Below are 25075 nucleotides of genomic sequence, written 5' to 3' on the forward strand. Positions count from 1 at the left end.
CCAGTCACATCCACAGTTGGGTATCGTTTTTGCTTTGGCTCCATCCCATCATTCTTTCTGGAGTTATTTCCCCACTGATCTCCATTAGCATACTGGGCACCTACTGACCTGGGGGGTTCATCTTTCAGTGTCCTTTCCTTTTGCCTTTTCATACTGTTCATGGGGTTCTCAAGGCAAGAATACTGAAGTGGTTTGCCATGCCCTTCTCCAGTGGACCACAATCTGTCAGACCTCTCCACCATGACCCATCCGTCTTGGGTGGCCCCACACGGCGTGGCTTAGTTTCATTGAGATAGACAAGGCTGTGGTCCGTGTGATCAGATTAGCTAGCCGAAGACAAATAATTTCTTCTAGCCCCGCAATGCTTGGGACTTTTTAGATTTTTGCCTCTGGCTTTGAAAGAACACTGACTATATTTGGAGTTTCACTCTGAATTTCCTATTAACTTTTCATTAGGTTGTGTATTTAAAATCCCGAATTGGAACCAGTGATTGAGGGACCGAGCTGCCAGTGCCAGAATTCAAGTTATAAAGTTAAATCTTGAAGTAAAAAGAAGAACTCAAGACTTTCCTGGTGGTCTGGTGGGTAAGAATCCACCTGCCAGTGCAGGGGACACAGGTTCCATCTCTGGTCCGGGAAGATCCCACATGCCTGGGGGCAGCTAAGCCTGTGCACCACAAGAAAAGCCACTGCAGCGAGAAGCCCACACTCCACAACTAGAGAGTAGTTTCCACTCTCTGCAACTCAAGAAAATCCCAAGTGCAACAGCGAAGACCCAGTGCAGCCAAAAATAAACAAACAAATATGAAAGAGATGTTCATTCTAAGTAAGACCTTTTCATGCCTCTGGCACCCCAGAAGCTGTGAACAGAAATGAATTGTGCTCATTCCTTCCTCAGAGGGGACTTGCTCGTAACCGTCCTGGAGCTTCTGTGTTCTTGGACATGGTATTGGTTTGTCTTTTAACAGCATCAGCCTTAAGCAGTGTTTTATGTATACCAAGTGCCCCACAGCCTTTTGTTAAACAGAATATTTTATTATGTATGTACAGAACTTATAGCACCAAGATTGGCTCTAAAGAAGACAAATTCCAGGTAGAGGATCATGTTGGAGGGAAAAATAACTCATGTAAGATCTTGGCCAGCAGCTCCAAGTCCAGTTAATGGCAGAACGTCTTTCTCCTCCACATTTTCTTAGTCAAACAGGGTACAGTTTACATGTATTTTTACGTTCTCCTTTCTGGCCATTTCTAGTATCACAGCCCTGTTCCAATCTTTATTACCTCTTGGCTGAAAACCATAAAATCGCCTCCCTATTAGCCCCTCTTCCTCCATTTGCTTCCTTCTAAGCTCCTTCCAACTGCCTTTGGCATATGAATCTTCTTGAGGACATGATCCTCCTAACATGGTACCCCCTTCCCAGAACACATTAGGGCCCCACACCCTCACTGCCTCCCTCATTTCTACAGTGCAGGTGTACAGGTGGTCAGGACATTATTTTCAGAAGTACCTATCATCTTTGATCCCTGGGCATGGGCCAGCCTACTGGGTCACAGTCCAGTCCCAGAACAGTATGGCTGTGGGTGTATCTGCAATGACAGAAACTCAGACAGGATTTCCTTAAAAGCTATATGTTTCCTGAATGGTAGACCTTGAGCTTAGCTCCCCTTAATTCTGAGTTACCACAGGTTGATCCTAAACCCACTTGGAAACTCAGGAGACCCAGAATAGCCAGAACAACCTTAAAAAAGAACAAAATCAGAGGAGTCACACTTGCTCATTTTAAATTTACTAGAAGGGTATGGTAATCAAAACAGTGTGGTGCTGGCATAAGGATAGATATCAGTGGTATAGAATTGAGAGTCCAGGAGCAAGCCCTTGCATTTACGGTCAACTGATTTCTGACAGGGTTGCCAAGACAATTCAGTGGTGGATGATCTTTAAAATGGCATGGTGGATACAATTGAATATTCACATGTAGAAGGCTAGATTTGGACCCCTGCCTCAACACCATATACAAAATTTATCTCAAAATGTATTAAAGAACAAATCAAAGCTAACATCATAAAACTCTTAGAAAACATAGGCATATACCTTCATGGCTTTGTATCACACAGTAATTTCTTAGATATACTACTAAAAGCACAAATGACAAAAAAAAGAAAATAAGTAAATTGTACTTTATCAAACTTGAAAACTTTTGTGCTTCAAAGGACATTATCAAGAAAGTGGAAAGATAACAGATAACCCATGGAAAGGAGAAAATACTTGCAAATTATATATCTGATAAAGGACTAGTATCCTTAATATATAAAGAGCTCTTACAATTCAGTAATGAAAAGGCAAATAATGCAACTTAAAGATGGGCAAAGGATCTCAATAAGCATTTCTTCAAAGAAGATGAACAAATGGCCAATAAGCACATAGAAAGGTGTTCTACATCATTAGTCATTAGGTATATGCAAATATGCAGTACTTGGATGCAATCACAAAAACGACAGAATCTTACAATACATGGTCTTGAGTAGCTGACTTCTCTCACTTATCAGTATTTCCGAGGCTCATTCATGTTATAGCTGGCCATGACTCCGTTCAGTACTCCATTTCTTTACTGCTGAATGATATTCTATTGTACAGATGATATCTTGTTGACCTTATCCATTCATCAGTTGAGGAACATATGGACTATTTCCACTTTTTGGCTATTATGAATAATGCTGCTATAAACAACTATATACAACTGCTTGTGTGGATGTATGCTTTCATTTCTCTTGGGTATTTCTCTAGGAGTAAAACTGCTGGATCATATGGTAACTGTATTGTTAGTCATTTAAATAACGGCCAGACTGTCTCCCAAAACATCATTTTACATTTTACATTCTTACCAGCAATGTACAAGGGTCCTAATAATTTGCAATACTTATTATTGTCTTTTTGGTCAGAGCCATTCTAGTGGGTATAAAGTGGAATCTCATTGTGGTTTTTATTTGCATATCAGTTCAGTTCAGTTCAGTGGCTCAGTCATGTCCGAATCTTTGCGACCCCATGAATTGCAGCACACCAGGCCTGCCTGTCCATCACCAACTCCTGGAGTTTACCCAAACCCATGTCTATCAAGTTAGTGATGCCATCCAACCATCTCATCCTCTGTTGTCCCCTTCTCCTCCTGCCCCCAATCCTTCCCAGCATTAGGGTCTTTTCCAATGAGTCAACTCTTTGCATGAGGTGGCCAAAGTATTGGAGTTTCAGCTTCAACATCAGTCCTTCCAATGAACACCCAGGACTGATCTCCTTTAGGATGGACTGGTTGGATCTCCTTGCAGTCCAAGGGACGCTCAAGAGTCTTCTCCAACACCACAGTTCAAAAGCATCAATTCTTTGGCGCTCAGCTTTCTTCATCGTCCAACTCTCATATCCATACATGACCACTGGAAATACCATAACCTTGACTAGATGGACCTTTGTTGGCAAAGTAATGTCTCTGCTTTTAAATAAGATATTTAGGTTGGTCATAACCTTCCTTCCAAGGAGTAAGCGTCTTTTAATTTCATGGCTGCAATCACCATCAGCAGTGATTTTGGAGCCCCCAAAAATAAAGTCTGACACTGTTTCCACTGTTTCCCCATCTATTTCCCATGAAGTGATGGGATCAGATGCCATGATCTTAGTTTTCTGAACATTGAGCTTTAAGCCAACCTTTTCACTCTCCTCCTTCACCTTCATCAAGAGGCTCTTTAGTTCTTCTTCACTTTCTGCCATAAGTGTGGTGTTATCTGCATATCTGAGGTTATTGATATTTCTCTCAGCAATCTTGATTCCAGCTTGTGTTTCTTCCAGCCCAGCATTTCTCATGATGTACTCTGCATATAAGTTAAATAAGCAGGGTGACAATATACAGCCTTGACGTACTCCTTTTCCTATTTGGAACCAGTCTATTGTTCCATGTCCAGTTCTAACTGTTGCTTCCTGACCTGCATACAGGTTTCTCAAGAGACAGATCAGATGGTCTGGCAGTCCCATCTCTTTCAGAATTTTCCACAGTTTATTGTGATCCACACACTCAAAGGTTTTGGCGTAGTCAATAAAGCAGAAATAGATGTTTTTCTGGAACTCTCTTGCTTTTTCGATGATCCAGCGGATGTTGGCAATTTGATCTCTGGTTCCTCTGCCTTTTCTAAAACCAGCTTGAACATCTGGAAGTTCACGGTTCACGTATTGCTGAAGCCTGGCTTGGAGAATTTTGAGCATTACTTTACTAGCATGTGAGATGAGTGCAAATGTGTGGTAGTTTGAGCATTCTTTGGCATTGCCTTTCTTTGGGATTGGAATGAAAACTGACCTTTTCCAGTCCTGTGGCCACTGCTGAGTTTTCCAAATTTGCTGGCATATCGAGTGCAGCACTTTCACAGCATCATCTTTGAGGATTTGAAATAGCTTAACTGGAATTCCATCACCTCCACTAGCTTTGTTCATAGTGATGCTTTCTAAGGCCCACTTGACTTCCCATTCCAGGATGTCTGGCTCTAGGTGAGTGATCACACCATCGTGACAGGGAAGCCTGGCGTGCTGCAGTCCATGAGGTTGCGAAGAATAGGACACAACAGAGTGACTGAACTGAAATGACACCCCAATACAAAATAAAAAGTTTAAAGTTTGAAGAAGAAAAAAGATGAGCCTCTCTTGCGCAGGTTTTTCAGAACTTTCTATTCCCCAACCTGGAGGCAATGTGTTGATGTGGAGTCTATGACTCCTGGGTTTGGACCTTGGCTCTTGCCCTTTACAAGAGTCTTGTGTGGCCTTGACTAAGTCACCCAGGTCCTCTGAGCCTCGGAATTAAAAAAAAAAAGAATTTTTAGAAAACACCTTCCTGGTCTTTTCTCTATTTTCTTTCTTTCTGAGAGTGAAGAACTTGTCTTACACATTGGCCTTGTCATTTGTTTTATATTTGTTTCCATTAAAATTTTATTTATACTTGTTTACTCAACAAGATCTAATTCTAGTGCATTTGTTATGTTTTAAATATCTTGATTGTTTTTCTGATTATAAAAGTAATTCATGGTCATTATAAGAATTCAGACTTCACAGGAAACTGAAATGAGTTCTGTCATTCCAGTCCCCCACAGATAATTACTATTAATAGTTTGTCCATATTTTTCCAGAAATTTTTTCTCTGAACATACTAATTATTGACTTATTTTCAACCGAATTACTTATACTAGTTCTTGCAACTTAACTGTTTTCACCTAACTTTTCTGCCCAAGCCATAGTTTCGCAAGTCTTAGCAGTATATATTTACTTATCTGTTTATTATATATTTATATGATATATTTATACACAAATATACACTTTTATTATACACATTTATCTGTTCTTTATTCCACAATAAGGACATACTCTCTATTGATGAACATTTAAGTCATTTCACCTTTTTATATCTTCTCAAATAAATCTCCCTAGTTGCTCAGATGGTAAAGAATCTGTCTCCAATGTGGGAGACCTGGGTTTGATCCCTGGGTCAGCAAGATCCCCTGGAGAGGGAATGGCTTCCAACTCCAGTATTCTTGCCTGGAGAATTCCCTAGCCAGAGAAGCCTGGTGAGCTGCAGTCCATGGGATCGCAAAGAGTTGGACACAACTGGGGGGCTAACACTTTCACTTCTCAAATGATACTACAGTGAATAGTCATGTCTTGCACACGAGTATATTTCTGTATGATAAATTCTTACAAATGGAATTGCTTGGACACTAGATATAATGAATGTATTTCTAACTGTGCCCTGCAAAGAGTTTCAGTTTATGATATTAGCCGTTTAGTAGATACCTGAATGTGATTGCTCTGTTTCCAACCTTCATGTGACAAAGGGCCACCTCTGATGGTGTTTCCAGAGATGTCTTGGGGGCTGGCGTTGGAAGTTCTTGTCTGTGGCAGGGCTCTCCCTCAGTACCAGTGTCTTAGCGTTGTCCATCCATTCATCCATCTTTCATCAGTGCCATCTGGCCTCCAGACCACAAACAAATTGCCAGGTAAAGGCGAGCTGGATGGTCTCCCCACTCATGGGCCAGGGTGTCAGCATGCACATGTGTGCTGTCCTTTCCTGCACAGCTCAGGGGTGAGCAGCAGAGCCAGGGGCCCGTCAGCCTGAGAATGAAGACACCAGGGAGATCTAAGATGACCTAAGGTCTCACATTCCTCCTCCTCACCTTATTACTGGGAGGGCTGGGTGGGGAGAGAGAGAGGGCTCAGAGATAGGCAGGTGAACACACACTACACATCGGGCACTTAAGGCATGATCTCATTTATCTGACAGCATCTCCATAAAGGAGGTGATAAAATTTCCATTTTAAGGGCTAGAGAACTGAGGCTGAGAAGGGATTCTGCCCAAAGGGCACCCCTCACAAAGGCAGACTCTAAATTCAGAGCCTACCTGTGCTTTGGCTTGAAATGCCAACTCCAGTATATAAGTGGAATCATACAATATTTGTCTTTTTGTCATTGGCAAGTTATCCTTAGCATAATATCCTCAAGACTGTTCCATGTTGTAACTTATATTAGACGTTCCTTCCTTTTTAAAGCTGAATTGTGTGTATATACCACATTCCGGTTATCTCCTCATTCACTGATGGACATTTGGGTTTCCACGTTTTAACTATGGTGAATAATGCCGCTATGAACATTAGTGTACAGATATCTCTTCAAGACCATGCTTTCAACTTTGGGGGGCATATACCCAGAAATGGAATTGCTGGATCATATGCTAATTCTATTTTTAAGTTTTTGAGGAGCCACCATACTGTTTTTCATAGCAGATGGACCACTTTATGTTTCTAGTAACAATGTACAAAGTTAGCATTTCTCCACATCTTCACCAACACTTGTTATTTTCTGTTTTTTTGTTTGTTTATTGTGACCATCTTAATGGATTTAAGGTGGTATCCCATTTTGGTTTTTAATGGCATTTCCCTAAAAGATGCTTGCTCCTTGGAAGAAACGCTGTGACAAACCTAGACAGCATATTAAAAAGCAAAGACATTACTTTGCCAACAAAGGTCCATCTAGTCAAAGCTGTGGTTCTACAGTAGTCATGTATGGATGTAAGAGTTGGACCATAAAGAAACCTGAGCACCAAAGAGTTAATGCTTTTGAACTGTGTGTTGGAGAAGACTCTTGAGAGTCCCTTGGACAGCAAAGAGATCAAACCAGTCAATCCTCAAGGAAATCAACCCTGACTATTAATTGGAAGGACTGATGCTGAAGCTGAAGCTCCAATACTTTGACCACCTGATGGGAAGAGCTGACTCATTGGAAAAGACCCTGATGCTGGGAAAGATTGAAGGCATGAGGAGAAGGGGACAACAGAGGATGAGGTGATTGGATGGCATCACTGACTCAGTGGACCTGAGTTTGAGCAAGATCCAGGAGTTGATGATGGACAGAGAAGCCTGGTGTGCTGCAGTCCATGGGGTCACAAAGAGTTGGACACGACTGAGCGACTGAAACTACTGAACTCAATGACTAGTGATGTTGAGCATCTTTTCATGGGTTTATAGACCATTTTTGTATCCTCTTTGAAAGTGTCGCTTCAGTCCTTTACCTACTTTAGTGTCAAATTGTTTGTTGTTGTTGAGTTTTAGGAGTTATATATATATTCTGGATATTGTGCCTTATCTGATACATAAGTTGAAAATATTTTCTACCATTCTGTAGGTTGTCTTTTTACTCTGTTGATGTCTTTCGATGTACAGAAGTTTTAATTGTCATGAAGTTTAATTTGTCTTTTTTTTCTTATGTTACCTGTACCAAAACATCAACTTTTATACTGAAAAAAAGCTTTTCATTTTTATCTCTAATCTATTTCTTCCCTAGTCTTTTCCATGTCAATAAATGACATGGCTAATCTTCTAGTTGCTCAAATGTCTGGGAATTATGTTTGAATCCTTCTCCTTCATGTAGTCAATACAGTGAAGATTCCTCTAGTTTATACCTCCTAAATATCTCTTAAATCCTTCTACTTATACCTTCATCTCTTCATTGCCAGTATATAGAAATAAAGTTAATTTTTATATGTTGATTTTTCATACAATAACCAAGCTAATTTCCCTTATCAATTTTAGGAGACTTTTTTCTTTCAAGATTTCTTGGGATTTTTCTATGGAGACAGTCATATCTTCTGAGAATAGATGGTTTTATTTCTTCTTTTCCAATCTGTATGCTTTTTATTTATTTTTTCTTACCATATTACAGTGGTTAGCACTTCCAATGTAATGTTGCACTCAATTGGTGAGAGCAGACAATCTTGCCTGGTTCCTAGTCATAAAGCATTAAGTATAGGTTAGCCTTAGGTTTTTTACACATGTCCTTTATCAAGTGAAGGATGTTTATTTCTCTTCAGCTAAGAGGTTTTTATCAATGTATTTTAAGGCTGATCTGAAGGCAACAAGATAATCTCTTCTTTGATGAATATTGACAATAATTAGTTACGCATTTCATAGTACCACATGTTAAAAATTCAAAGTCAATAAATGGTATAAATAGTATTTTGTTATTATTTTTTATAATATTCTTTACCTCCTGGTTTACTTTTAATTTATTGCATTAAATTGTTAAGAAAGGTATTTTAAACACATGATAGCTCTCCACACTGCCCTTGCCAGTCCCACGCAGTTATCCTCAGCACGTAGCAGCTGTGTGCTGACCTTGGGTCCCTGCTCTCTCAGTGGGTCTCTGTACCCACTTCTCAGCAGATGCCCCTCATCCAGTTCCAGCCCAGAACAATCCTTCTCCTTCTCTCTTTGAGTCATTTTTTACAGTTCTTCATTAGCCAGAGTCATTTATTTTTCTACCTCACTCCCTGTCTTCTTGGTAAAGCACAGAGCCTTGCTTAATAAACATCTCACGGGAGCTCTGGATCCTTGGCCAGGTTTCCATTTTTTTCTCCTCCTGGTGCTCGTGAGGTTTGGCTTTGGGCTTTGCTACAATATTATGACTTTTTTAGGAAGCTGTGCTAAGGTGTGCTATAAGCTATGTTAATTCTAAGGTGTTGTTGTTGTTCTCACCCTAAAGAAATTCTGATATCCACAAATGAGCATGTTTAGCATAATGCAGATGTTTTCATTCAACTTGGGTTTTTACCATCTAGAATTTACTCTTTTACTTTGAAATTCTTACCTAAAAATTATTTATATTCCTGGAGAATGTTTTCATTCCTTCAGAAATGATTTTCTTTCCCCTTTTTGGCCACACTGCTTGTCTTCTGGAATCTTAGTTCTCCAACCAGGGGTGGAACTCATGCCTCATGCAGTGAAAGTATGGAGTCCTAACCACTGGACCTCCAGGGAAGTCCAAAAAAATGATACACTGATTGCTATGTGTACACAGTTGGGTTATTGATAAAGAGGGAAGAATTAATACATTCAGATGTGAGGGTGGAGGGAAGACAGATAACATTTTGCATACCTGTTTGTACCAAAGTCTGGAATCATCATGGTAGGAATTCTTACAGCTGCACTGAGGTGTGGGGATTTTCATGCCTATTTCTCACATGATGAGGCCGAGGCTCAGAGGACCTGGGTGACTTAGTCAAGGCCACACAAGACTCTTGTAAAGGGCAAGAGCCAAGGTCCAAACCCAGGAGTCATAGACTCCACATCAACACGTTGCCTCCAGGTTGGGCTATAGAAAGTTCTGAAAAACCTGCGCAAGAGAGGCTCATCTTTTTCTTCTTCAAACTTTAAACTTTTTATTTTGTATTGGGGTATCATTTCAGTTCAGTCACTCTGTTGTGTCCTATTCTTCGCAACCCCATGGACTGCAGCACGCCAGGCTTCCCTGTCCATCACCAACTCCTGGAGCTCGCTCAAACTCTTGTCCATCGAGTTGGTGATGCCATCCAACCATCCCATCCTCTGTCATCCCCTTCTCCTCTTGTCTTCAATCTTTCCCAGCATCAGGGTCTTTTCCAATGAGTCAGTTCTTCGCATCAGGTGGCCAAAGTATTGGAGCTTCAGCATCAGCCCTTCCAATGAATATTCAGGACTGATTTCCTTTAGGATTGACTGGTTTGATCTCCTTGTAGCCCACGACTCTCAAGAGTCTTCTCCAACACCACAGTTCAAAAGCATCAATTCTTTGGTGCTCAGCTTTCTTTATGGTCCAACTCTCACATCCATACATGACTACTGGAAAAACCATAGCCTTGACTAGATGGACCTTTGTCGGCAAAGTAATGTCTCTGCTTTTTAATATACTGTCTAGGCTGATCATAGCTTTTTTTCCAAGGAGCAAGCATCTTTTAATTTCATGGCTGCAGTCACCATCTGCAGTGATTTTGGAGTCCAAGAAAAGAAAGTCTCTCACTGTTTCCATTGTTTCCCAGTCAGTTTGCCATGAAATGATGGGACCGGATTCGATGATCTTCGTTTTTTGAATGTTGAGCTTTAAGCCAGCTTTTTCACTCTCCTCTTTCACTTTCATCAAGAGACTCTTCTTCAGTTCCTCTTTTCTTTCTGCCATAAGGGTGGTATCATCTGAATACCTGAGGTTATTGGTATTTCTCCCAGCAATCTTGATTCCAGCTTGTGCTTCATCCAGCCCAGCATTTCACATGATGTACTCTGCATATAAGTTAAATAAGCAGGGTGACAATATACAGTCTTGACGTACTCCTTTCCCAATTTGAAACCAGTCCATTGTTACATGTCCGGTTCTGATAGCTGCTTCTTGACTTGCATACAGATTTCTCAGGATGCAGGTAAGGTGGTTTGGTATTCCCATCTCTTTAAGAATTTTCCACAGTTTTGTTGTGATCCACACAGTCAAAGGCTTTAGCATAGTAAATGAAGCAGAGGTAGATATTTTTTCTGAAATTCTCTTGCTTTTTCTATGATCCAATGGATGTTGGCAATTTGATCTCTGGTGCCTCTGCCTTTTCTAAATCCAGCTTGAACATCTGGAAGTTCTCCATTAACGTATGGTTGTAGCCTAACTTGGAGAATTTTGCATTACTTTGCTAGTTTGTGAGATGAGTACAATTGTGTGGTAGTTTGAACATTCTTTGGCATTGCCTTTCTTTGGGACTGGAATGAAAACTGACCATTTCCAGTCCTGTGGCCACTGCTGAGTTTTCCAAATTTGCTGACATATTAAGTGCAGCACTTTCACAGCATCATCTTTGAGAATTTGAAATAGTTCAACTGGAATTCCATCACCTCCACTAACTTTATTCGTAGTAATGCTTCCTAAGGCCCACTTGACTTTGCACCCCAGAATGTCTGAGTGATCACACCATCATGGTTATCTGGGTCATGAAGAGCTTTTTTTGTACAGTTCTGTGTATTCTTGCCACCTCTTCTTAATATCTTCTGCTTCTGTTAGGTCCATACCATTTCTGTCCTTTATTTTGCCCATCTTTGCATGAAATGTTCCCTTGGTATCTCTAATTTTCTTGAAGAGATCTCTAGTCTTTCCCATTCTGTTGTTTTCCTCTATTTCTTTGCATTGATCACTGAAGAAGGCTTTCTTATCTCTCCTTGCTATTCTTTGGAACTCTGCAGTCAGATGAGTATATCTTTCCTTTTCTCCTTTGCCTTTTGCTTCTCTTCTTTTCTCAGCTATTTGTAAGGCCTCCTCAGACAACCATTTTGCCTTTTTGCATTTCTTTTTCTTGGGGATGATTTTGATCACTGCCTCCTGTACAATGTTATGAACCTCTGTCCGTAGTTCTTCAAGCACTCTTGCCTATGAAATCTAATCCCTTGAATCTATTTGTCACTTCCACTGTATAATCGTAATGGATTTGATTTAGGTCATAACTAAATGGGTTGGAAAGATCCTCCAGAGAAGGGAAAGGCTACCCATTCCAGTGAACCGAGAACCTCCAGATGTTCAAGCTGGATTTCAAAAAGGCAGAGGAACCAGAGAGCAAATTGCCAATATCCATTTGATCATAGAAAAAGCAAGAGAATTTCAGGGTGCAAAGAGTCGGACACAACTGAATGACTATCGCTTTCACTTTCCTTTGAAATATCCTAGTTGTTTTCCCTACTGTTTTCAAATTATGTCTGAATTTGGCAATAAGGAGTTCATGATCTGAGCCAGAACCAGCTCCTGGTCTTGTTTTTGCTGACTGTATAGAGCTTCTCCATCTTCGGCTACAAAGAATATAATCAGTCTGATTTCGGTATTGACCATCTGGTGATGTCCATGTGTAGAGTCTTCTCTTTTGTTGTTGGAAGACAGTGTTTGCTATGACCAGTGTGTTCTCTTAGCAAAACTCTATTAGCTTTTGCCCTGCTTCATTTTGTACTCCAAGGCCATACTTGCCTGTTATTCCAGGTATCTCTTGACTTCTTGCTTTTGCATTCCTATCCCCCATGATGAAAAAGACATCTTTTTTTGTCTTAGTTCTAGAAGGTCTTGTAGGTCTTCATAGAACTGTTCAACTCCAGCTTCTTCAGTATTAGTGGTAGGAGCATAGACTTGGATTACCATGATATTGAATGGTTTACCTTGGAAACAGAGATCATTTTTCATTTTTGAGATTGCACCCAAGTACTGCATTTCAGACTCTTTTATTAACTATGAGGGCTATTCCCTTTCTTCTAAGGGATTCTTGCCCACAGTGATAGATATAATGGTCATCTGAATTAAATTTGCCCATTTCATTCCATTTTAGTTCACTGATTCCTAACATGTCGATGTTCATTCTTGCCATCTCCTGTTTGACCACTTCCAATTTGCCTTGATTCATGGACCTAACATTCCAGGTTCCTATTGAATATTGTTCTTTACAGCATCAGACTTTATTTCCATCACCAGTCACATCCACAACTGGGCATTATTTTTGCTTTGGCTCCGTCTCCTCATTCTTTCTGGAGCTATTTCTCTGCCCTTCTCCAGTAGCATATTGGGAAACTACTGACCTGGGAAGTTCATCTTTCAGTTACTATTCACGGGGTTCTCAAGGCAAGAATACTGAAATGTTTTACCAGTCCCTTCTCCAGTGGACCACATTTTGACCGAACTCTCCACCATGACTCGTCTGTCTTGGGTGGCCCTACATGGCATGGCTCATAGTTTCATTGAGTTAGACAAGGCTGTGATCCATGTGATCAGTTTGGTTATTTTTTTTGTGATTGTGGTTTTCAATCTGTCTGCCCTCTGATGGAAAAGGGTAAGAGGCAGTATTGGGGTATAGCTGATTAACAATGTTGTGATAGTCTCAGGTGGACAGCTGGAGGACTCAGCCATACATAGACATGTATCCATTCTCCTCCCAGCCCCCCTCTCATCCAGGTGGGCACATAACATTGAGTAGAGTTCCACGTGCTATACAATATGTAGTTGTTGGTTATCCATTTTTAACATAGCAATGTGTACATGACCTTCCCAAACTCCCTAATTATCCCTTCCCCCTGGCAACCACAAGTTCATTTTCTAAGTCTGTGAGTATTTCTGTTTTGTAAGTAAGTTCATTTGTGTCATTTCTTTTTAGATTCCAAGTATAAGGAATGTCATACGATATTTCTCCTTCTCTATCTGACTTGTTTTGTTTAGTATAACTCTCTCTGTGTTCATCCATGTTGCTATAGATGGCATTATTTCATTCTGTTTTATGGCTGAGTAATATTCCATTGTGTGTATGTATACACACCACATCTTCTTTATCCATTGAGAGGCTCGTTTCTGATTGAGGGGATCCAGGGAAGATGGACTTCATGTGTTTTAACAGGTTATTGGGGATTATTTGTGATTGTCGAAGAGCAACATCCTTCTGAAGTTTGGAAATAAACAGACATCCTATTATGTGTAATTCACAGCTCTTCACTATAAATTGCTTTCTAGACAAGGCCTCCTTTCCAAGTTTTGAATCAAGTTGTTTGTTTGAGGTGTTCACTTTGAACTTCCCTGTGCATGGTCATTAGCTGCTTAAACGTTCTTTGTGTCTGGCTTAGGCCGTGTGTGAAGCACTGTGATGAAATGCTTTTGAAAATCAAGAATGGGCGAGATTCTGCGCTCCAGTGTATTATAAAGTCCTCGTCCTAATGGATCAGGACGCTGTAATGAGAACCCACACTCATAGCTGGAGTGCCAAGTTCAAGTCCCTCACTGGTTGTCAACTGAGTTAATGCTCGAACACTTTTTAGAACAGTGCCTGGCCTGGAGTAAGCACTCAGTAAATATTGGCTAGTACTGAGCACCAGAAAATATCCCCAAGTCAATGGAAAGGAGACAGTTGTGGTGGCTTTGAGGTGTTTTAGAAAATGGGTTATGAAAAGTAGTGATAAATTCCTCTTGATTCATAGAGTCCCTTTGAGATGGTTTGTCCTATTCGAGGTCATAAAGGATTCATCCTCTGTAACCAGCAGTCTGTTCACCTGGGAAAGGAACTGACCAATGGGGTCTTAGAGGGCATTAGAATCAACACAGCACAGTCCAAGGTCAGCTAAGGAAGCAACATTAGTCAGTGGCCTCTTCAAATCAGGAGCCCCAGGGTCAGGCCAGACTAGTGACGAGGCAGATGCTGACTACAGGCAAATCCAGCACCACTGAGGAAGAGGCTTCCTGGTCCCCAGTGCCAAGCAGGACCTGCTCTTCTCCTCACCTGAGCTCTTACTGTGGGTCAGCCAGCCTTTCTCCAGAAAATTCCACTCACCCCAGGATTGGGATCTGCTGTAAATACAGCCACCTGACTGGCCTCCCCCGAATCTTCTTTAATCCTTAGGATCCCGGGGCTAAGGATTTTTTAAAAATTCTTTTAAAAAAAAAAAAAGAAAATAATAAGCTTTTAAAATCTAATTCTTTTTTTTTTTATTTTATTTATTTATTTATTTTTGGCTGTGCTGGGTCTTTGTTGCTATGCAGGCTTTTCTCTAGTTGTGGGGAGCAGGGGCTACTCTCGAGTTGTGGTGTGAGGGATTCTCATTGTGATGGCCTCTCTTGTTGTGGAACACAGGCTCTAGGGCGCACAGGCTTCAGTAATTTCAGCACATGGGCTCAGTAGTTGCAGTTCCCAGCCTCTAGAGCACAGGCTAAATAGTTGTCAGGCACAGGCTTGGTTGTTCCACAGCACGTGGAATATTCCCAGACCAGGTATCAAACCCATGTCTCCTGCATTGTCAGGGAGATTCTTTACCCCTGAGCCACCAGGGAAGCCCTAAAATTTAATTCTTTTTTAAAATGAAAATGATACATAAGCTTGCAAAAAGTGAGGAAGAAACTTTTAAAATATAGTACAAAGGGTTTTAAACCAAATATGAAAGTTTCCTTCACGCCCCACTTCCGTTTCCTAGCTTTAACCAGAGTTAATAGTTTCCGTTGTATCTTTGGAAAAGTTCTATCCATAAGATATGAATTATGTATAAGCCTTTCTAAACTGTGTATAATTTTTACCCCTTCGTGTCTTTGCTTTTTAATTTAATTTATATTACAGATCTTTCCAGAACATCAATATAGATCTACCTGTTTCTTTTTTAAAATTTATTTTATTAGGATTAAACATAAAAATATTTCTGTGACATATGGGAATTCTGAACTCTGAAGCATCTTAACAACGTAGCTAAAAGTAAGTGAACACCAGACTTGGCAGAATTATAAGGAGAAATGGATTGATCCATAATTACAGTGGTGACCTAACCAAGTCTTTTGGAAACTGATATAGATTCAATAGGCCAAGAGCAAAGAATAATGACATGGGAAATTTGAATCACCCCATTAACACATTTGATTGAGTGGAAATATGAGGGACTCCACGTTCAACAGTTAGAGAATGCACATTCTTTACATACTCTCATGGGATATTTAGAAAAACAGGCCTATACTTGGCCATAAAGGAAATCTCAGGGCTTCCCAGGTGGCTTAGTGGTAAAGAATCCACCTGCCAAGTAGACCCAGGGTGGGTCTGATCCCTGGGTTGAGAAGATCCCCTGGAGGAGGAAATGACAACCCACTCCAGTATTCTTGCCTGGGAAATCCCGTGGTGTCACAAAAAGTCAGACATGACTTAGCTACCTAACAGCAAAGGAAATTTCACTACTGCTAATCTCCTTGTGGTCGTAATTTCTGAAATGGCTTTGTCTTTTCCCTCTCTTTCTTGCCTGAGTTGGTTCTCTCTCTCTCTCTCTCTCTCTCTCTCTCTCTCTCTCTCTCTCTCTCTCTGTCATGTCTGACTGTTCTGTGACCCCATGGAGGTCAGTAGCCCAACAAGCTCTGAGTTAGTTGTAGCAGTTCCTATTTCACATCTGCCTATTTTCTGACCTTCTAGACCATACCTCTGCTTTATGGTCTTGGCTGTAATTGCTTTGTAGAGATTTTTCTGCTTTCTTTTTAATTCATGATGGAAATGGAATGTGGGGTATAATTTTCATCTGCTCGTGGCAGGATTTTTCAGGTGAGTTTTTAATCATCCCTTGTGAAGGTGGACTGCTCTCTTTCACTGTTTCTCTTTTGCTCTCTTTGCAGGGTGCTGAGCTTATTCCCTATCAGGAATTCTGTTCTTTCCCCACTCTAGTTTTCTCAGTCATTTTTGGTAATATCTGATACAGATGGGTGTGCTGCTGTAATTTACTTGACAGAATATCTGACTCACCAGTTTGAAAGGAAAGGTTTGTGTCTCTGACTCACAGTTCACCCGGGTAACTAAGTCAGTACCTTACACATCGTGGGTACTCGATAAATATTTGTTGAATAAATTAACACAAAAAGAAACAGATCTGAGGTTACATTGGTCATTTCAAAACCCATTTATTAAGGCTTTAATACATTATTACAGGGAGTGTGGAAGCCAGGAATCTGAGGGATGGGGGAACCCCACTCTGTCCAAACAGTCATCTCCATGATGACTCTGGAGTCCCAGGGAGAATGTGCTTCACCTTAGGACACTGAGCCCCTGAACTCTTAGACACTATTGTGTGCGTGGTAAGTCAGTTCAGTTGTATCCAACTGTTTGCAACCCTGTGGACTGTAGCCTACCAGGCTCCTCTGTCCATGGGATTCTCCAGGCAGGAGTACTGGAGTGGGTTTCCATGCCTTCCTCCAGGGGATCTTCCCAGCCCAGGGATCAAACCTGCATCTTTCTGCGGCTCCTGCACTGCAGGCAGACTCTTTACCACTGAGCTACCCGGGAAGCCCCTAGACACTGTCGGTAGAATATAAAATAGGCTTCCTCCATAAGAGGGAGGTTTGGCAGGATGCATAGGCCAGTTGGTGTAGCCATTTGGATTCAAAAATTTTTCCCATAAAGATGGTCACGCAGTCTACAGAGTCATGTGTATTGTGAAAAAAAAAAAAATTTAAATACCTGTTGTTGGAGATTAGCATTCACAACTGGGTCCACACACCTCAGGGGTACATTTGATGACCCCTTGAAACAGGGCAGAAACTATTTCTATTTATTTTCTAAATGAAACATAGAAATTCAGCTTCACTAACATTTACAATTAGAATGAGCCTGCACCATCAGCTCAGTCAGTAACCTTGGGTCGGGTGGCCACCTAGCTGCTGAATGTCCCTGGGAAGGGGGACAGAGGTTCCTCACCTCGTGTGTTGATTTGTTTTTAGCATGAGTGCTCTTTGCAGTTTCCATGGGTCCTGTTGAGTGGATTTCTAGACTATTCTCTCTTATTTGATGTTAGCAAAGGCACGAACAACCTCGGCCATTTCAGAACAGGGCCCTCTCTTGCAGGGAGGCCCTGGCGGAAGGAGCAGACAGAGGACCTGCAGCGGGTGCTCAGGACCGTGGACAGCGACATCCCGCTGGTCCTGGTCAGCGGCAACCACGACGTGGGCAACGTCCCCACCCCCGAGACCATCGCAGAGTTCCAGCGGACTTGGGGAGACGACTACTTCAGCTTCTGGGTCGGGGGTGTCCTGTTCCTCGTTCTCAACTCCCAGTTCCTGTACGACGCCTCCAGCTGCCCCGCCCTGAAGCAGGAGCACGACCACTGGCTGGACCAGCAGCTGCGCACCGCGGGGCAGCGCGCCTGCCGGCACGCCGTGGTCTTCCAGCACATCCCGCTCTTCCTGCAGAGCATTGGCGAGGACGACGACTACTTCAACCTCACCAAGTCCGTGCGGAAGGAGATGGCAGACAAGTTCGTGGAGGCAGGTAGGCCTGGGGCTGCGGGGAGGGGGCGGGGGGAGCGTGGTCTGGAGACGAGGCGTCCAGATCCTTCTCCAGGCTGAGGGGAGAGAGGGCGGGGCCTTGGACCGAACTGGGTTCTCACCCAGCTCTGCCACTGGTGGCCGTGTGACCTTAGCCTGCGAGCCTCAACTTCCTCGTCTGTCAAGTAGGAACAGCGGAGGCAGCTCTCGCAGGATGGCTCTGACACTTCAGTGAGAAGACGGCCCCGACCGCGTTAGAGCAGCCCGCTAGCTGAGGGCTGAATTGTTACTGCTCACTGCTGAGAATGGGGACCCTGAAGGGTGGGGGTATGGGAGGGGTGTCTGAGTGTGGCTACAGTGTGGTGCCCCAGGGGAAGGAAGAGGCCAGGGTGGTGCCCCAGGGGAAGGAAGAGGCCAGGGTGGTGCCCCAGGGGAAGGAAGAGGCCAGGGTTATCTTTTCTCATTGCTCTGGGAAGCAGGAATTTGCCTGGGGCAGACGATGTTTAAGAGCTAAGAGCCACACTTCCTACCAGTATTAGATGTAACCCAGGGATATCCTGGGATGTGGCTGCAGAGCAGGTCGTGGAGCCTCATCCCCTGTTCCTTTATGAGGTGGACCAAGTTCTTTTCCCGAAGCAGGCAAAGAAGTCTGTTTAGTCTGATCTTATCATGTTGTGAGTTTTAAGCTAATCATACACATGACAGGTACCCATGCGCATGCACACACACCCAACATGAAGATGCCCCACCACCGTAGATCTCCAGTTCCGGTGGCGCCCTGTGCATGGCCAGCCCACACACCTCATTTCTCCTCCTGGGAGCCCCTGCAGCTTTCCTCTCCTGAGAAGTGGCACATTCTCAGCCGATTCCCTGTGTTACCAGTGACTTGGCAGGATTCCAGTTGTAACAACTGTTGTATCTCTTGTTTAGGCCCTAATGCCTCCTTTCAGATCCTTCCAAGAGTGTATTTCATCAAACTCTTCTAAAATTTAAATACATTCTTTTATTTGCTAGGGTGTAGGGAGAAGGAAGTAGTCTGACCCAGTAGCAAACATTCATTAAAAAAAAAAACAAAAACAAATCCCTATCTAGCGGGAAGCTGCTATATAACACAGGAAGCCCAGCCTGGGGTTTTGTGATGACCTGGAGCGGTGCGGTGGGAGAGGGGAGGGAGGCTCAAGAAGGAGGAGATATATATATATATATATATATATATATACACATATATATACATATATACACACACACATATATATACACATATATATATATAATTATGACTCATTTACCGTGTTGTACCGCTGAAACCAACACAGCATTATAAAGCAGTTATCCTCCAATTAAAATGAATAAGATCAGGAAAAAAGGGAAAAAATAAAAATACTACCTCACAATAAACTGTAGCCCACCAGGCTCCTCTGTTCATGGGATTTCCCAGGCAAGAATGCTAGAGTGGATTGCCATTCCCTTCTCCAAGGGAGCGTCCCCGCCCAGGGATTGAACCAGGGTCTCCTGCATTGGCGTTCGGATTCTTTACCATATGAGCCACCAGGGAAGCCCATATAATTATGACTCATTTCCGTTGTTGTGTGGCAGAAACCAGCACAACATTATAAAGCAATTATCTTCCAATTAAGATAAAATAAGATCGGGAAAAAGGGTGGGGGGGAACACTACCTCACAATAAAAGCCTTTATGACATGGAAAAAAGAAAAACAACTCATGACACTCTTTTCATCTTTGAGCATTAAATGTGTTCACATTTACTTGCAGAAAGGACAATAGGCCCTTCTCTCTTTTCGAGACATTTTACAAAAAGCTTGCATAATTGGCGACATTTTCCAACTGTTCCATGGAGATGAAGTTGGAAAACTTCTATTAAGGCCTTTGAAATTTTCTGCCATGCTTGAGTTGGTGCAGAGAACCGTTGCTGATGACAAGGAAATGAAGTGTCAAGATGGCAGCAGCACCCCCACAGAAACTGCTTTGTAACAGAGAGTAATGCCAGCGAGAGCGCTTCGTGCCACTGAAACGATCCCTTTCATATCAAATGTTAAACCATGCGGATACCATCCCCGTGGCTGGTCTTTGTCCTCTGTCCTTGTCACCTGCACCCTTGAGTAGCGGGTGGTTCTGGGTTTCTCATCCATCATGGGACAAACACAGGCAGCCCATGAACACCCCCAGATACTGAGAGCTGGGGACACTTCCAAAGAGAGAGCCCCCCAAACCTCACAGGGCCTCCTCAAAGAAAGCCTGATGCCCACCCCCCAGGAACCCCAGACAGTGGCATCGAGTCTGGGATGCACCAGCCTCGTCGCACATCAGGGTTGCAGCTCCCCTGAGCTCAGGGAGGGTTTGTCGGTGTACCCAGAGCTGGTCTGTGTCTCAGGGGTGGGCTCCAGTTGCCCCAGCTCACAGAGATTGATGTACCACCAGAACAGTATTTTATTAATTTGGAGCAAGGCTGAAACCCACCCCCTCACCCCAGCAAGGCAGTCTCTTCCTGTAGGCCAAACAACGTGAAAGGTCAGGTTATAATCAGGGTTATGATCTTGCTAAGCATAAGACAGAGCAGGGAAAGTAGTTTTCTTACTTGCTCTTTTTAAAAAAAAAAAATGAAGTATAATTGATTTACATTGTTGTGTTAGTTTCAGGTATATAACATTGTGATTCAGTATTTTGGGGGCTTATACTCCATTATAAGTTACTGCAGGATATTGGATACAATTCCCTGTTCTATACAGTGTATCTTCATTACTTATCCCTTTCATATATAGTGGTTTGTCCCTGCTAATCCCATACCCCCTAATTTGTCCCTCCCCCTTCCCTCTCCTCTTTCGTAACACAAGTTTATTTCCTGTGTCTGTAAGTCTTTCTGTTTTGCGTATACATCCATTTGTATTATTTTTTAGATTCCACATGCACATGATATCATATAGTTTTTGTCTTTCTCTGACTTATTTCACTGGGCATAATAGTCTTTAGGTTCATTCACATTGCTGCTAATGGTAGTGTTTCTTTTTTATGGCTGAGTAATATTCCATTGTTTCTGTGTGTGTGTGTGTGTGTGTTTGTATGTGTGTGTGTATGCCACATCTTCTTAATCGAATCGCCTGTTGCTGGGCGCTTGAGTTGGTTCTTACGTCTTGGCTGTTGTTAATAATCTTATCAACTCTTAATGGCATCTGGCACGGGAACCCTGGTGGATTCATCTCTAGTTTTGGGCCTCATTGCCTAGGAAGACTTATACCTCCTGGGCCTTTAATGCTACCTCTTTAATATCTCTCCAGCCTGTCCGCTTCTTTAGGCCACCACTGCCTGGCATCTGGGTCGTAGCAACAGCTCTAAGTTCCTGCCCCACTCTTGCTCCATCCTGGTCTGTTCTCCACCTATAGCCAGACGGGTGTGGAGCCCCACAGCCTCACCCTTCTGAGGCCCCTCACCCTTAGGATAAGACCTCACCCTTCACCGCTGTCTCTGCCTCTTCCATTTCATCTGGCCAACGCCATCTCACCTTCTGCACGAGGTGTCCCCAGCCCCACCCACTGGGTTCTTCTCCAGCTTCCCTTGTTTCCAGTGCATTTGTAGGTGTCCAAGGCCCCCTAGACTCTGAGCTCCTTGAGTGCAGGGGAGGCCTGGCCCAGGTCTCAGCTCTTAACGAGTGCTTCATTGGTGTTTGTGGAATGAGTGAAGAACTGAACCTCCGCCTTAGGCTCCTTCCCTCAGTGGCCGAGCGGCCCAGCTCGTTTCTCTGTTTGGCACCCACCATGTGCCTGCTAGAAGGCCAGGTCCCACTCTGTGGAGCTCCTGAATGCAGCCTCTGCATGGTGTGTTCCAAGTGTTGGGCAAGTGTTCTGAGTTTGGTCCTTCCATCTTGGGTGAGGCCATGCGTGTGACTGTGTTCTGACCCCCATACTCGCTTTCTAGGTTTGCCTAGCAGTCGATCGCTCTCTTCCCAAGTGGCCCCTTGCTATTCCACCAGGCAACCCCTTCATGTGTGAACAGGCTGCTCTTCTTGGTCACTGGCCTTGCAGTCTTCCCCTAGACCTGCTCAACCAGGGAGAAGCAGAAAGAAAGGTGCCCTTCCTGCAGTCACCTGCCACTTGGCGTGGCTTCCCAAACCAGGCCCCTTTGCCTAATGACCTTTCAAACTCAGAACAAGCCATAGGCACCGCTGGGCAGAGATAGAGATCAGATGTAGTCACAGCTCCATGGCAGCCTGCGTGACCTACTAGGTTTGGGAGCTCGGGTAGGTGGGCTGCCATGGGGAATGCAGGCCCCCACGACTCAGTGATGCAGGAGATTGCTCAGGTCACGGCCACGTGATTCTGGAACTCATTTCGGAAACCAAGCAGTTCAAATGACATTTTGTGAAATTCATTAACTTAAAGACCATGATCAAATTGGGGGTGATGATGACAGATGGTATTTAATACTGCCTCCAGCTTTTTTATCCCCCACAGCAATATTATTCCCTAATACTATTTCAGTCTCATTTATCTCCATGTACTAAAATGCCAGTCCTCAAAAATATGTCAAAAGCTCATCAGAATATCAGGGTAGTTTTTAATTATGATAATTGTGTTGTTATAAAATATCCTTTTAAAGAGCACACCCCTCCTCAAACCACCACTTGGAGGTAACACCCAGCTTCCTTCCAGAGAGCTTAATGAGTAATTCTGAATCATTGTGTGGGATGAATAAATGATTTAATAACGAACATCAACAATCATCTCACATTGTGGCATTAATTTCCTAAATGGGATGAGGTAAATGAGGAGGAGGGGTGTTACTATACAACGGGCCACCATGTGTGTAGGGATGCGCTCCGTGAATCAAAGCCTTGAGATTCTGAGCTCAGGTTGCCCTAGAAACAGATGCATTCTGTTTCTCCTTTTGAAGCTCAAAAAAAAAAGTCTTTGTATGATCTGAAAAAGTTGTCAATAGCCAGGACAAATAAACAGTTTTCAGGGCAGGACAGTTGCATAGGTGTGAAGCGGCACCATTATTTTCCGTCTTCTTTCGCTCTGCCCAAGGATAATTAATTTCATCACATCCACAGGATGTAGAAATGGTCTTCCCCTTAATTCACCTTGGGGCTTCCCTTGTGGCTCAGCTAGTAAAGAATCCACCTGCAATATGGGAGACCTGGGTTTGATCCCTGGGTTGGGAAGATCCCCCTGGAGAAGGGAAAGGCTACCCACTGCAGTATTCTGGCCTGGAGAATTCCATGGACTGTATAGCCTATGGGTTCGCAAAGAGTCCGAAGTGACTGAGCGACTTTCACTTTCACTTTCTTTCACTTAATTCACCTGATACTTCATTGGAGTTGCAAGAGCAATAGATGATAGAATCGTAGTTGAGCCTCTTGGCCATTGTCTGTATCCCTTATGCCTTCTTCAGCAGAGGGTTAATGTGTGACCCAGTTAATAACAGATTTCAATTTAAAAACTCAATCTTAAAAAAAAAAAACGAAGTCTAGCTCTTTCACTGACCCTGCTTCCCTTGATGTCTTGATACCTTTTCTTTTTTCCATTCTCCACACAGAGATTAGAACTGTGCAGTAGAAAGCCCAGAGCAAATTTGGCAATTATGAAAAATTCCAATAAGTTGATCTTTCCTGTAAAAGTTAATGAGTAATTTCACAGAATTATAGTTTCATCTCTATTTATGCTTTAAAAAAAAAAGAAAAACTGGAAAGAGACATCTTAGCCCATGTAATACTATGGTTTAGAATTTCAAAGTTTTAAAGAACAAAAAGGTCAGGTTTCCAGGGTCTGCTTCACAGAAAAAATGAAACATCAAACCCTGCTCTGACATCTAATACTGGGTTGTATTGAAATTATTTCTTTCCATCCTGATTCCTCCAGAAAATGGAGTCCCAGCTTTGTTCATTTCTATAAAGCCAACTCCTAGCCAAGATTATCACTTAGTAGCCACTCAGTAAGTAAACATGAAATTGAGTTAAACTTGATTCACATTTACCCATCAGTGGAATCATAGGTAATGTGCATATTATCTCTTGATCGGTATTTACCAGCAAATTTGCCCTGCACATGGTCAGACAGTGAACATTTTGGGCTGTGGTCTCTGTAAAGTGAAAGTGTTCATTGTATCCGACTCTTTGCGACCCCATGGACTGTAGCTTGCCAGGCTCCTCTGTCCATGGGATTCTCCAGGCAAGAATACTGAGTGGGTTGCCATTCCCTTCTCCAAGGGATCTTTCCAACCCAGGGATTGAACCCAGGTCTCCTGCATTGCAGGCAGATTCTTTACCATCTGAGCCACCAGGGAGGCCCTGCAGTCTCTGTAGCGACTATTCAACTTGGCCTCTGTAACATGAAAATAGCCACCGGTGGTACCTAAGCACATGAGTGTGACTGGATTCCAATAAAACTTTATTTACACAAGCAGGAGGTGGGCCTGAAGGCCATAGATTTTCCATCCTTGGCTTAGACAAATGTTCCCAGTACAGTGTGAGACCCTTTCTCTCCCCTGAGACCTTGTCAGCAATATGCACACGTCTAATTCCAGTCTGCTTCTGGTGACCCCACTGTCACAACTGTCAGCTCACTGAAGAGTGTGCTCAGAAGGGGCCCCAGACTCCTCAGTGGAGGGCCTGCCTGGGTGCGGCTCATCCTACTGGAGGCCCAGGGTGTGGGGTGCAGGTTCTCGGGGCACTTAAATGCTTTTGTAACATGTGTTAGGATAAAACTATAATTAGCTCATCAAGTGAAAGAAAAATAATGTGACAAGTAGCATGGGTAGTAGGCAGGGAAGGCCAAATTTGTGATGGTGGTACAAGGGGTGATGTGTTCTCAAGGGTGGGGTGCCTGAGGCCCTATAACCTCACAGGTCAGCGGGCAGGCTGTGGCTTCAGACAGACCTGCATTCAAGTTCTTTGGTGCCACTCCCCTACCGAGTCGTTATTGTTGTTTAGTCACTAAGTCTTGTCTCACTCTTTGCAACCCCATGGAC

General features: G+C 43.0%; 1 protein-coding gene across 2 annotated transcripts in view; it reads left to right on the plus strand.

Annotated features, from left to right (window-relative positions):
- The window catches only part of CPPED1 (calcineurin like phosphoesterase domain containing 1), a 134200-nt gene that overhangs the window by 82634 nt on the left and 26491 nt on the right, over window positions 1-25075 (plus strand). The window contains exon 3 of one of the 2 annotated variants that reach the window (XM_081560359.1): window positions 17676-18098. The exons of the other annotated variant lie outside the window; for it this stretch is intronic. Coding sequence (XP_081416485.1) covers window positions 17676-18098 — 423 coding nt within the window. The remainder of the gene's footprint in view (window positions 1-17675; window positions 18099-25075) is intronic. 2 annotated transcript variants of the gene reach the window in all.

The sequence above is a fragment of the Giraffa tippelskirchi genome, chromosome 13 (genome assembly GCF_054371585.1).
Source record: "Giraffa tippelskirchi isolate mGirTip1 chromosome 13, T2T-mGirTip1v1.2.pri, whole genome shotgun sequence".
NCBI classification, from domain to species: domain Eukaryota; kingdom Metazoa; phylum Chordata; class Mammalia; order Artiodactyla; family Giraffidae; genus Giraffa; species Giraffa tippelskirchi.